The sequence below is a fragment of the Nymphaea colorata genome, chromosome 3 (assembly GCF_008831285.2).
Source record: "Nymphaea colorata isolate Beijing-Zhang1983 chromosome 3, ASM883128v2, whole genome shotgun sequence".
NCBI classification, from domain to species: Eukaryota; Viridiplantae; Streptophyta; class Magnoliopsida; order Nymphaeales; family Nymphaeaceae; genus Nymphaea; species Nymphaea colorata.
Genome location: NC_045140.1, coordinates 1,575,569 through 1,588,837, shown reverse-complemented (window position 1 = coordinate 1,588,837; position 13,269 = coordinate 1,575,569). Strand labels below are relative to the sequence as shown.

The following is a 13,269-nucleotide window of genomic DNA, read 5'->3' as shown; positions in this document are numbered from 1 at the left end:
CTAGTTAAAATGTCTGCAAGCTGGACATTGGAAGGAATGAAACGAATTTGAATCTCTTTCCTTGCGACTTTCTCCCCGACGAAATGAAAATCAACTTCTATATGTTTTGTACGAGCGTGAAATAGAGGATTTGTTGCATGATATGTAGCTCCCAAGTTATCACACTATATTTTTGAAGTGACTGAATTTGTTACGTGCAACTCTTGGAGAATTTGTTGCAACCAACTGATTTCAGCAACTACTTCTGCCATAGACTTATATTCGGCCTATGTACTAAACTTGACCACTATTCGTCTATTGTCATAAGTCGGGTGGACCGACAACTTGACGTCAACAACGCCTTTATTCATGGAGCACTATAAGAGTATGTCTATATGATACAACCTCCAGGATTTGAAGATAAACGCATACCACATTGTGTATGCAAATTACAGAAAGTATTATATGGTCTTAAACAGGCTCCTAAAGCATGGTATGACACATTGAGGATATATCTAGAAAAATCAAGTTTTCATAACTCCAAGGCATATTCCTCTCTATTTATCTTAACAAAATTCACAATGAAAAAAGGCAAATCAACTGCCCACATCAAAGGTAGAAGAATAACTGACACGGGTGACGGCAAACAACGAACAGGGGAATCCAGCCACGGATATGGAAAATTTTGAGAAAAATGAAGAAGAGAGAGAGAGACCTGCAGCTCCTACACGCTTCCTTTTTTGCAATCAAGCAGATTAACATTTCCTTAACCGATGTATTGTTTTGTATTCTATTGTATTGTAGAGCTTCGAATCAATAATGAAATGAAATAGACAAAGAACTAAAATTAAGTAGATATACATTTCCTTATGACATGAGAATTCCCTCTTCTTCCACAAATCAATCTCTATGGATAATCAGACATCCTTCATTTCAATTATTGTGATCAACAGAGACGAATTTTGCGATCCACATACTCTTCTACTGACAGCCAAAATTTTCTGCACCATGTTCGAGTCTTCTTCTTGGCATCATGGGCAGCCTGGCCGTGCTATCTTCAAGAATCTAAGCCTAGCTCAGACGCAACTACTGTAGAGATAAAATTTTAGTTCAAATTCGGTAGAAAATTCTAGCTGCAAACAAACAAAAAACTTTAGTGTAGGAAGTTTTGAAGCCATTAAAGAACTTCAGTCCCAGCATTAAAATTCACTTGAACAGGTACAACTTTAATGCTGAAATAATTTTTTTGTTATGTGTAGAACCAAAGTTCCATGAGATCAAACAAACAGGATCAATGGAAGGTCGAACAAAAGTTTTACCCAAAAAAAAAGTAACTGGTACTAAATACCCAGTAGTTTTAAAAGCCTGGGTATTTTAATTTCAGGTATTCGAACACTACCCTAGTGACATATACAAGGCATTACCTTGCTCGGGTTGAAGAAGCTACGAACTGGAACACTACCCAACTGACCGATCTTTAAAGATAGTTTTGAGGGACGTTTTCTTGGAATGAAGCTTTCACTACTGACCGATCTTTAATGATAGTTTTGTGGGACATTTTCTTGGAATGAAGCTTTTACTCCTTATTCTGTAGTCCTTCTCATTTACTTTCCGGACTATCAACCAATGACTCGCAAAGTGTATCATTCATGTCTCTAGAGAAAGTCAAGGTTTTTAAATCAACCAGGACTTCATTTATTAACCAGTTTTAAACTGCAAGGTTTTTCCCAGGTATTTTTTTGTAAAACTAAAAATATTGAAAAAATATGGCAAATTTTTAAAATAAAAATAAATAAATGAAAAAATTAACAAGAAAACAAAAATAATAGCTTCATAAAATGACAAAAATGATGTTTTTACTAATAATAGAAATAAAGATAAATAATTTAACTGAAGTTTTAAACTTTCAAACAAAACGTAACGTAAATGTCCAAAATAATGGCTCCAAAACTTCTGACACTAAAGTTCTACGATTGTTTGCAGTTGGAATTTTCTTTGGAATTTGAATTAAAATTCTATCTCCACAGTAGCTGTGCCTGAGCTAGGGTTAGAGTGATGAAGATAGAACTGCCGGTCTGCCCATGATGTGAAGGAGGAGACTCGAACGTGGTGCAGAAATTTTTGGTTGTTGGTGAAAGAGCATGTTGACTGCAACATTTAGCTCTGTTAATCACAAATATTTCATACGGAGGATGCCTTGATCCATAGAGGTCGATTTGTGGAAGAAGAAAGTATTCTCGTCTCCTAAGGAAAATGTAGATGTACTTATCATTGATTTGAAGCTCTACAACACAATATTCCTCCAATGTAAACATACACTGTTAGGGAGCGGGTTCTAACATAAACTGTTAGGGAGTGGGTTGAGATCCGTCGAACCAAAAGTCTGAGCCTAAGAGTGGGCCAGATTGTTATAGTGGTATCAGAGTCAGTTCACTCGGACCTGCGGTTCCACACGCGCGGACGCATGTGACTTAAGGGGGGTGAATTGTAAAATGCTGTCTCCAAAACTGTTAGAAGGTTTCAAAGCAAAGCAAATGAAGATGAGGAAACATCAAGAGAGAAAGAGAGAAAAGAACTACCATTTTCAGGGATGGTGATGGCGTCTAGCTTTACTTCCCAAATTAATTAGTCTTGCAAGCATTGAGGCATTTACCTCTTATATTTCATATAGCATTGAGGCATTTACCTCTTATATTTCATATATATCAATATCTTTGCAAATAAAGATGGACGAATTTCACCTATGTTGAATGTTGAAACTTCTCTCTCGATCATGTGAGAGGAGATGTGAGAGGAGAAGGGAAAGAGTCGAAGTCACCAATTATCTCAACAGCCGTCGATCAGAGAAGAGAGAGCATTGTCACAAATTTGGTTTTTGGGTATAAAATAACGAGATTTTTATGTGGTATAATATGGTAAAGTTGAAAAAGACTTAAAAAAATAAAATGTGAAAATAATTAAAAAATGTAAAAAGAAGAAGAAAATGAATAAAACGCACGTATTTCTTTATTTTGGTTTTTTCTTTTTCTAAAAGACGTGCTTTAATTTTTTTTTCTGGCTGGACCCGGATCTAGTAATATGGGGCATGGTCAGTGGACCCGGTCGATGCCCCGCTCGACCCCACCGGACCCCGGCGAAGAATCAACGACTCCGTCGCGGCTCAGCCCAGATACTCCCGACCACGTTTTGCAGTTTTGCATTTCGTCGTAGCGACTGCCCGGGTGGGTCTCTCTTTCCCCATCTTCTTCTTCGTTTTTCTCTTCCTTTTCCATATCCGTCGCTTGTGCCAGTGTTCTTCTTGTTCTTCTTCCTTTGATTTGGGCGCTTGATTTTCCCTTTTTCTTTGAGAATTTGGGGGCTCGGTTTGGGCATTTTGAGTTTGGGGGATTGAGTGCGGATTGGGGTTGTTGGTCAACGTAAGTATGCAGTTTTATGTGTTAACTCCTTATTCAACAGCAGTCCGATGAGAATGCCAGCTGGTCTTAGAGATTTAGACTTCTTCTCTTGTTTCTGTTGATTTCTGCGGGGTACTAGTTATTGGTTATTCATAGTTTGGATTTTTGTTTTAGCAATTCGGGCCTAATTTCTTTAGGATTCATGCAATGTAGGCATGAATAAGTTTTAAATAGCTTTTCAAATAGTTTAGTTATGTTGCATGTTTGTAGTTAAATATTGTTCCGCATATTGCTGTAGATTGGTATTAGGATGCCTAATTCTGTTGTTCGCACGATTTGAAATAGCATAGTTTAGGTTATTTCTTTTTTGAATTATAGATTAAAGTCTTTAGGTTCAATTTCAGATGTACTGGAGAGGTTGGTTGTGCCGAGTAGGTTAGAAGTCCTTGTGTTAGATCTGTTATAGCTTAATTGGTCTGTTTCTTGGTTTTAGTAGAAGGCATTTGTTTATGATAGAATGTTTTGATGGAAGGTATTTGTATAGGACAAAAGATAACTGAAACAAGCCAAAAGCATGTAATTTTGATGCTATGCTTATTATGTAAAGCTTTTTTTTTTTGCATGTTTTGATAAAAGTTACTTATCTAAGATAGGAGACAACAGAGACAGACAAATGCTTGCATTTGTGATAATATGCTTATCATGAAAAATTATCTTTTTAACAAGGTTTGATAAAAGGTATTATATTTTAGCTAATGATGCAATTGTTAAATGGATACATGTTTGCCAGTCAATTGTAAATTTGTTCATAACTATAGTTATGTGCTTTACTTTTTAAATAATGTCCTTTTGTATTCATAAGCTTTTCCATTTGTTATGTATTAGTGCCCCTCTGCCAAAAATTTCTATCTCTGCCGCTCTCTCAGGCCCACACTTGTCCAACAAAGGGGGGAGAAGCAGGACCCTTCGCAGGAGAGAGAAGGGAGGTAGAGGAAGATGCATTCATTCACCTATAGAGCAAATGCTCTCCTAACATTCTCGGTGACAATTTTGGCGGTGCTGTGTGGGCTGGCTTCCCTCTCTGACAATTTCAACGTCCCATCTCCCACTGCTGAGATTCAGGTCCCTTTCATCTCTCACATTCTGGCCTAATCCACGTCTTATTCATTTGGCTTTGTTTAACACTAGAGAACTTGATTGTCTGCGATCTTCTTGCCTTTGTTGAATTTATTGTTGATTTGCGTAGTCTGGTTGGATCTCTCAAATGATTGGTGGTTATGACATGAATAAGGAGTCATAAGAATGATTTAGGGGGTTCTATTTGATGGATTTGATTGAAACAAGACATTTCAATCATATTGAAGTTGAAGGAATTGGTGAATGCATAAGGCCGCAATCTCCCATGCCTTTTGTTGAACTTTTAGATGTTTTAGTTGGGGTTTTATTGGTCTTTATGTAGTCTCGGTGTTGGTCACTGGAGGGCGCTGCCCATTCGGCATAAGAGTTCAAAAAGAATCTTTTGGGGATCTACAGGGATGTGAATTCAATTTTAAGAAGCTTATAAAAATGAAAAGTTTTGAGGAGGAGATATTGTTGTTTAATACATGGCCTACTACTGGGAGAAGCAGGTTTGTTGGGAAAAATGCTTCATGAAAGGGTCTGGACTCTGGATCCTATGCATGGTTGTTGACAAATCGAAGGTTCAGGACTTTAATTGGTCTCTGCTAGGTAATTATTAAGTAGTTATTAGTCTCGCTCGTGTGTGTGTGTGTGTGTGTGTGTGTGTGTGTGTGTTTTCAAGTTGGTATTTTGGAGTTGATTGGATTAATGAAGCTGTGACTTACACTTATCAGGAGCTTTTTTTTAAATAAGAAATTAGACCGGTGGTTATTATCTATTACATAATTTTAAAGTGGTTAGTACTTAGTACTCTTCCTCATGGTTCAAATTGCTATAGTACGAGGTTAAGAGTCTTAAGAAGCTGTTCTCCATTTTTGTATAATTATTGGAATGGTTAATGCTCCTGTCCATGTGGGTAAGTGTTCAGATTGGTATTTTGAAATCGGTTTGATCAACGAAGGAGAAATGATACACAAATTTAGATCACTGTGTTTTCCTTTCACATAGAAGTTATTATTATGGTTCTTCTCTCTTACATAATTATAGCGTGGCGGCTACTCTTGCTGCTGTGCATGAGTGATGTGCATGAGAGTCTAAGTTGATTTGTTGAAGTTGATCGGGTTGATGAAGCAGTGAAGTTGCGGTGCTGGGTTTTCTATCTTACCAAGTAGTTGTTGGGTTTCATGGATCAATAGGAAACATGTGTTTGAGTGGATCATGCACTAATGGATGCTGTGATTAAGGTTATCTTATCCTTTTAGCATTGGCTGCCAATTCATCCTATTGACAAAGGCTGTACATGTAATTGATAGAATCATAGAACTGAATTACATGAGAAAATTATTGTGCTTAGAGGTTGGAATTATGCTTAGTTATTGGGGGCTTTCGTTTTTTGGTTTCATAATTTCATTATTGGTCCATCGTCTCATGCAACTTTTGTTGTGTGACTAGGATGGTTTTGCACTCTATTTTGCAGTTTTAAACATCTGGGTATTACTTTCTGAGTGTCTACATCTAAGTCACATGGGTACGGGTACAGAGATACGGGTACAAGCACGACAAACTTTAAAAAATGTGGGTACTGGGGTACGACAAGATATATGTATGTATGTATGCAAAATAACACAAAAAAATCAAAATGAAAGCAACATTTTAGTAAACAAGTGATATAAATAAAAACATTAATATGTTAATGAACAGTAACTCTAAGAATAGAATGAAAAGTAAGGTGGAAAAAAATTAAATCAAAGTAAAATTAAGCAGTTTGACACTAAAGGTACCCGAGTGTGTCCAAGTACCCATTTTGGGTAGGGGTACAGCAACACGGGTATGTGGACCTTACTGAAGTGCCCACTTAACTTAGGTCTACATCAGAACCTTAAGTATAATCTCTGTTAAAGTTATATGTACATAGGACTTGAATCTCAGTTTCGGCTTGTGAAATTTAAAAAGACTCAAAATAATATAAGTTTTCTTTTGTGATAAACTTACAATTTAAAATAAGCAATGTTATTTTATTAATATAAAAGATACTAATGATTTTGGCTTTACTTGTTAGTATTCCAACTTCCGACCATGGGACATACTGTTCAAATCCTGCTTGGGAAATCCTGTCCAAATCCTGCTGCCATGCAGCATGGCATAGGAGTTATCATTCATTATGCTGGAAATGTTATCATTTTTTGTGTCCCCCTTTTTTAATAAGTGAATAAATTACTCCTGATTGCAATATATCTATTGCTTTCCTTGGTAAATTGTTGTGTGCTCAACGCTACTGAGCCATGTTGAAGAATTTTCCATTTGATTATTTATATCTGGTAGCTACTCCTTTTTTTTCAGTTTTTAATTCACATTCATAGTTTCCGCAAGTTTCGTCTTCTTCATGTGCTTTGGAAGCCACCTCTAAATTGAGTTCTTTTAATACAGGTGTTGAATTTCAATCGGTTCCAGAGGCAGCCAAATGGAAATGATGAGGTAATGTCCGGCGACCTACAAGCTCTTTTTCTACTTGAATCTTATCCAATGCTACCTGTACATGGTATTCGATAGACTCATATGACATCTTATTCGCATTTCAGAGAATTCTTTAGGTGGTTATTCTCATTTCTCATGACTGATTCTCTTCCATGTCACTGAAAGCATTACAATAAATTGATAATTGATATAACGTGGTCACTGGAATTTGATTATGGTTATTGTTGCACCAAATTCTGACTACAAAATAATTTCTACATTTATGTGATAACATCTAAGCTTTATGTTGGGATTGTTCCAATTAAAATTAATGTTTTCCATTCTTAAAATGCTCTGCAGCATTTTCTGGTCCAGAATTTATTCAAACGACAGTGCTAAAATGCACTGATTTACTTCATGAAGCCTGTTTCTTTTACTGTGCGGCAAAATTGTGTCACTATAAAAGGTTGAAAGATGACAACTAAGGGTTGGCATGAAGCTTAAATTCATCTTGAATCTAATATGTGTCACATATTTAGACCTTTAACTCTCAGTTCTTGATTGAGAATGTTGTCACACGCTGTTTTCCCTTCATTTTGGTATGCCTTTTGCTGTTTCTTGAGCTTAATGAGAAATCCAATTAAAAGCAGACAATAGCCACAAATATGATTTTGGGTTTTTATCAGTGTGGCTTTTCTCGGGCATTTTTTGGCAAGTTGTTTTTTGGGAGAAAAACTTGGTATTCTTTAAAAGAATAAAAAATTCAAAATATTAGGCAAAAAATAAATAAATGAGAAACTAATAAAAAGATAAAAGATAACTTGTTAAACTGGTAAATATGACAAAGTAATAAATAAAAGAATGAAACAAAAGTTGAAAAAATAAATGATAAAATCGTGAAATTGCAATAAACTCTTTTTTTTTAAATATTCCATATTTTTCTTTTTTTTTCATTCTTTTGTTAATAAAGTGATATTTTTGAAATATCACCATATTTGTGGCTATGGAGCAGACTAACTATAAGGAGAGGATGTGTCATTGTTCATTGTTGTAAGCAGATAAGAATACCCGCCAACAAATTGTGGCCATTATCATATGGAGAAATAGCTGTACATTTTGCAAGTCAATGGTTAGAATGGTGTATCTGTAAAGATTGGTATTCCTAGATTGAAGTTTTAACTGTAACATAATTTATCCCATGTGCAGGTCAGTTTGACTTTGAGCATATCAGCGGACCTACAGTCCCTGTTCACCTGGAACACAAAGCAGGTTTGACCATATCGAAAATTCATGTGAATGTTTATTGTAATAGTATGATACCACTGCTTGTAATTCTTCCTGGCATTTCTTTACCAATGTCTGATTTTTGTTTGCACATGCATGGATCTAATGTTAGCTTTACAACAAATTTATGTCTTATTTATGTATGGAAAAGAAAGACTTGCCGATACAGAGAGTTGGATGTGTGGAGCTTGTGTCTGGGAAATTTATTAAAAATGAACATGGCGAAGAAAGATTAGTGACCAAAGATTAGACTTAGTGTAGATTTTATGTTTATAACTTTATCCTTTCATGTGGTGTGCTTTTCTTCCTGTACAAATGTTGAAAGCACTCCATTGTATTTGAATGCTAATATTGGTCATTATTGTGAATATTCATGAGTATCAGGCCCATATTGGCTGCCCATGATGCCCTTCAACAATCAGCTGATATGAGATCAAATCAATGCATATCTACAGGCTGATATATGAATAAAGAACAATTTAAAATTTAAACTTCCTTTTAGAGGCCAATAAGGGCTGACTCATAACGGTGATACAGCTTGGTTTCTTGGTTTTCAGTACAAGAAAGAGACCAATATTTACAACATTGATATTTTTGCTTTGTTTCTCCAGTTTGTTCATAAAGTACTATTTCCCATAAGCCAAATAACTTGCTTTTTGGGTTACACTGTTGCTTAAAATAACTTGAATTTTTCAGGTCATCTATATTTTTAAATTTCTTTTGTGTTACATAGGTAGTTGTCTTACATGTGCAATCTGATTTTCCCTTTTTGCTTGTGTCTATAGGCTTAATGATTAACCTTGTATATGTGTCAGTTTAGAATTCTTAGTAGCAAGTTTTTTTCTGCTTGAGATGTAATTGATCTTGCAGATGTTTCGTGGGTTTTTCAACATTAATAAGGGCTCACCATTCATGTTGTGTAATTATAGGTTTTTGCGTTTGTGGCTGCTGAGTATGGAACACCACAGAATTCATTGAATCAGGTATCATTGTTGTGGTAAATTTGCCTGTCACCTGCATAATTTGAGTATATCTTCCATTCTTTTGTGAATACTGCAAAAAACACTAACTTATTATTTCTAAAGTACTTTGTCGCAGGGGCGGAGGGAGGGTGGGGCCGCCTGGGCCATGGCCAGGGTGAGCGCAGGAAAAAAAAAAATATATTGAAAAAATCAAATATTTTAGTTTGGCCCGACCCGTCGCTCCTCTTGGCTTGACCCGCGAGCCGTTTGGCCCGCCCCTGAAAAGAATCCTGGCTCCGCCCCTGCTTTGTCGTCCTTTTAATTTTGGTCTAAGTTGTTATGCATGTTTTCAACTTCAAAGTATATATCTGTGCTTCCTCATTCTTAGCCAGAATTGGTAGCTTTCGGTTTATTTGGACCACTGCAATGATGGTATCATAATGGTACATGTATGTTATACTATGACCTTGAAAGACTACCTACTCCATCTTTGTTTCCATGCAAGTTTTCTGTAGCTGTTGCTCATCCTACGATTAACCGAGTAAACACATTCTTTCACAATGAAAACGGGGTGCAATGAAATGCATTATCTCAAGTGGTTATGGTTTAATGCGACGCCAACACAAATTTGTTCTAGGTTGATTCTGGAGTCTCATAATAGTATCTATTTTTTTTCTATGCTTCTTGTGATGCTTTGGAAAGACACTAAGATTATTTATGTTTGTGTCACCTTTCAGGTAGAGATAATTGTTCTGCATTCTTCATAGTAAAATATGTTGTCATTATAACTGTTTACTGTTTTGTCATTCCAAGTACAGTTATTATGTATCAGTTGTAGCTAAGTCTTGTTTTGCACATGTACCTTGTTTTTTGAGTCCACCAGTATGTTGTCCTGAAATTCAAAGCTGGATGTTTTGCCAATGAGGCTGGTGATTAAGCATTCACGGGCTGCATAGGCTGCCATTAGGTTTGGAATCCTTTGATAGGCGAACACCATGAGAGGACAGGTCCACATTGAAGCAAGTCTTAACTGATATGTGAGCATATGCTTATGCAGCATGTGTTTCTGGAAGGTTGGCGTTGGTTACCTCTGCTTACAGTACTTTGATCAGTCTATAACCAAATAATGTTATGCTTATGACTTTGCCAGAAAGGACTTTATCATCAGCTGGGGGTTTTGACTTAAGACTATCAAGAATAAAATTGTTAAAAGTTCAAGACAGTCTGTCTATCAACATAATCTGATACCTGACTAACGTGTGTTTGCAAGTCTAGAGAGAAGAAAAGGCCTATAATACTTACCATGGAACGTGCACACAAGTTGCTTTGTGATTTAGTTTGGATGTTAATATTCATGCTTTTCTGTGAGTTGACTGTTTGGGCTTTGCTGAACATTGATGCCTGAGCCTCAAGTGCAGCTGACATCTTGGTTTCTTTTTAAGAAGCTATGGTATAAATTAGATTTTTGCAATCCATTATTTCTTCTAACTTTTCTTCTAACTGTAACTTATTTGCTAGGTGTCTTTGTGGGATGCAATTATTCCTTCGAAGGAGCATGCAAAATTTTCAGTTCAAGTGCCAAACAAGTATCGCTTTGTTGATCAGGTAGCATGGTTTCTGTTTGTGGGAATATTGTAAAATGTAAATATCATCTTCAAGTAGCTGGGTTTCAGAGTAACTCTTGTCAATTTAATCATTGACCTAGTTCTGTTGATCTCTTTGGTGGTCAATCTTTTTCCAGTTTGTCATATTTCTTTTAGTTTCTTTTATTGGCAATTAAGGTTGTGAACTCTTGCATTATAAAAAAGGTCCCTGTCTAGATTCCAAGATTCTAACCTTGTTACTGGGTGTAGCTATTGTTATCCTATATCGCTCAAATATGTCACTGCCATGCATGGTGATTAGTTGGAGCCAGTTTGGTTGCTCATGGCCCTGCTATGATGCTCCTGTGACAAATCTAGTTGATGCATAACGGTTTGAATTCTTTTGACAGTTGTTGGCATAGGCTGTTTTACTCCAGTCTGCACAAGATGGTGTACCATACTCTTTTATATGTATATGTCTTTAATTCATTTCTTGAATAATTCAGATTTTTTTTTTTTCATCTTGCTCCCAAGACATTGTGCCTGGAGGTGAAACATCAAAGTGAACTTGACCTTGCACCACAAGTAATTCTTCTATGCAAAATCTCTGATCTTATGCTTACATGTGCAGGGGAGCAATCTCAGAGGTAAAGAATTCAATTTGACACTCCATTGGCATATCATGCCCAAGACAGGAAGAATGTTTGCTGATAAGATTGTCATGACTGGATTCCGTTTGCCAGAGAGCTACAGATGACGTAATGTCACTGGTTCTTCGATATTTCTATCTTTTCTCAATCCTTCATGATCCAAAGATTTTTCTTATGGAATGTGCGAGATATGTAGTTTGTAGCATAAAATTTTGGAATGTTGAAGCTAAGTATGATCTCTTGCTTATGTTCATGAAAAGCAGGCTTGTCAAACTAGTGGAAGATAGAAATATGAAGGTTGTAAGAACTTCACATTATACTCTTAGCCTCTGCGTTCTCCTTGAGCTGATATGATTCTATATCCTAAGAGCTTTGTGACGGAATCTGATGGAAATGACTTGATGGTGGAGGTGGTATTGTAACACCCACACAAAAAAACCCCCACACAAATCTCTTACATATTAGTGCCTAACAACCATTTGCTTAATCATTTACTTATTTACATATTGCTGCCCCTCAGCCGTTAGTTTTTCCTTATCTGCATATTAGTGCCTCCTAATCATTTGCTTACTCGTTTACTTAATATTGTTGTTCCCCAGCCTTTGATTTTTTGAGTCCTGAAGTTTCAGGCTTTGCCACCGGTTCGCGCCTCTTTCAAAATTTTCACCACGTTCATTTCAGGCATCATCTGGCGAATGAGGTCATTGTAATGGATCCTCTTTTTCCCGCCCATTTAAGATATAGTGTTGGAAGGAAAGCCAACCAGCGCTAGCGTGCTGGACTGCAGCGAAGGTCATCCTTTCTCCCCTTCATACAGCATCACAACACCAGGGGACAACTGGTATATCGAAGGTCATCAAAAACCTTCGTGTCTTGTCCTCCATACGCCATTACAGCTATAGAAAGTGTCCACCATTAGTCAGCAGGGCGTCTTATTTCCCAAAAATATTCTCGTGTGTGCTTCCCAAACTTGTGAGAGATTCGATTGCAGAACCACGACATTGGTGAGAGCTTTCCTCTATCAGGAGCCATAGTAAAAGCAAAAGGAGGTCTTGGCCTGCCTTCCTCTGAACAATTTGGATATAGAACTTCTTCGTTTTAGGGTTCCATTGTGTGTTGTGAGCCGATGCACAACCACCATGTTCCCATCCTAATGTTAGATCAGGTCCTAAAAGATAAAGGGTCCTCATATGTCCGCATGTTCAAGCATGTTCAGGTAATGAAAAGCGCCAAGAAAGTAAGTTGCAAACTTAGATGTTTTCCCTGGATGCTTATCTTTCAGCTGCAAAAGAGAATCTGCCAGCTGGTTTCTTAAAAATTAAAAACTGGCAATGGAAAGACGCCTCTCTTCATTAATGGAGGTGCCTTTCACTAGTCGTCCACTTAATTTCACAAGATTCAACTTGAGCAATTTATAAAAGGAGCATGAAGTGAAGTAATTGTCTCTACATGTTTCAGTGTTGATCCTCAGACATGCTTCCGCGAGGCTATTCGAAAATCAAAGAGCAGTAGGGGCCAGACTTTCCAACCGGCCTTTCCTATTATGTCCGACCACCAACCATTGCCATTCCTTTCATTTATCGTCCAAATCAGAATTTCTTCAGATAACAGAGTTTTTCCCTTTAAACGGATGAAAGGTTGCTCCTACCAACTTGTTCACAGAGCAGAATGCAAACTAGGCAATATTGTTGATGGCACAAATCTTACTATTGATAGTGAAGGATCTTATATTTCTTTCACATTGGCAATAAAAGGCCGACTGTAATACACGCACCAACTTGCCTCAAATTTGATGTCAGTCAGCAAAATGATGGGACGTGTCAACGTAATGTGATCTTCACTC

General features: G+C 36.9%; 1 protein-coding gene across 2 annotated transcripts; it reads left to right on the top strand.

The window, feature by feature from the left end:
- The first annotated feature begins 3,063 nt into the window (after positions 1-3,063).
- Positions 3,064-11,743, top strand: LOC116251671 (signal peptidase complex subunit 3B-like). Of its 2 annotated transcripts, none has more exons than XM_031626061.1 (7): positions 3,064-3,200; positions 4,260-4,496; positions 6,921-6,968; positions 8,154-8,216; positions 9,161-9,214; positions 10,712-10,798; positions 11,408-11,743. In XM_031626061.1, the coding sequence occupies exons 2-7, from the start codon at positions 4,371-4,373 to the stop codon at positions 11,531-11,533; spliced, it is 504 nt and encodes a 167-aa protein (XP_031481921.1). In that variant the 5' UTR covers positions 3,064-3,200; positions 4,260-4,370; the 3' UTR covers positions 11,534-11,743. The 2 variants fall into 2 exon arrangements, with proteins under 2 accessions (XP_031481921.1, XP_031481922.1); XM_031626062.1 differs by lacking the exon at positions 3,064-3,200 and adding an exon at positions 3,207-3,395.
- The last annotated feature ends 1,526 nt before the right edge of the window (positions 11,744-13,269 follow it).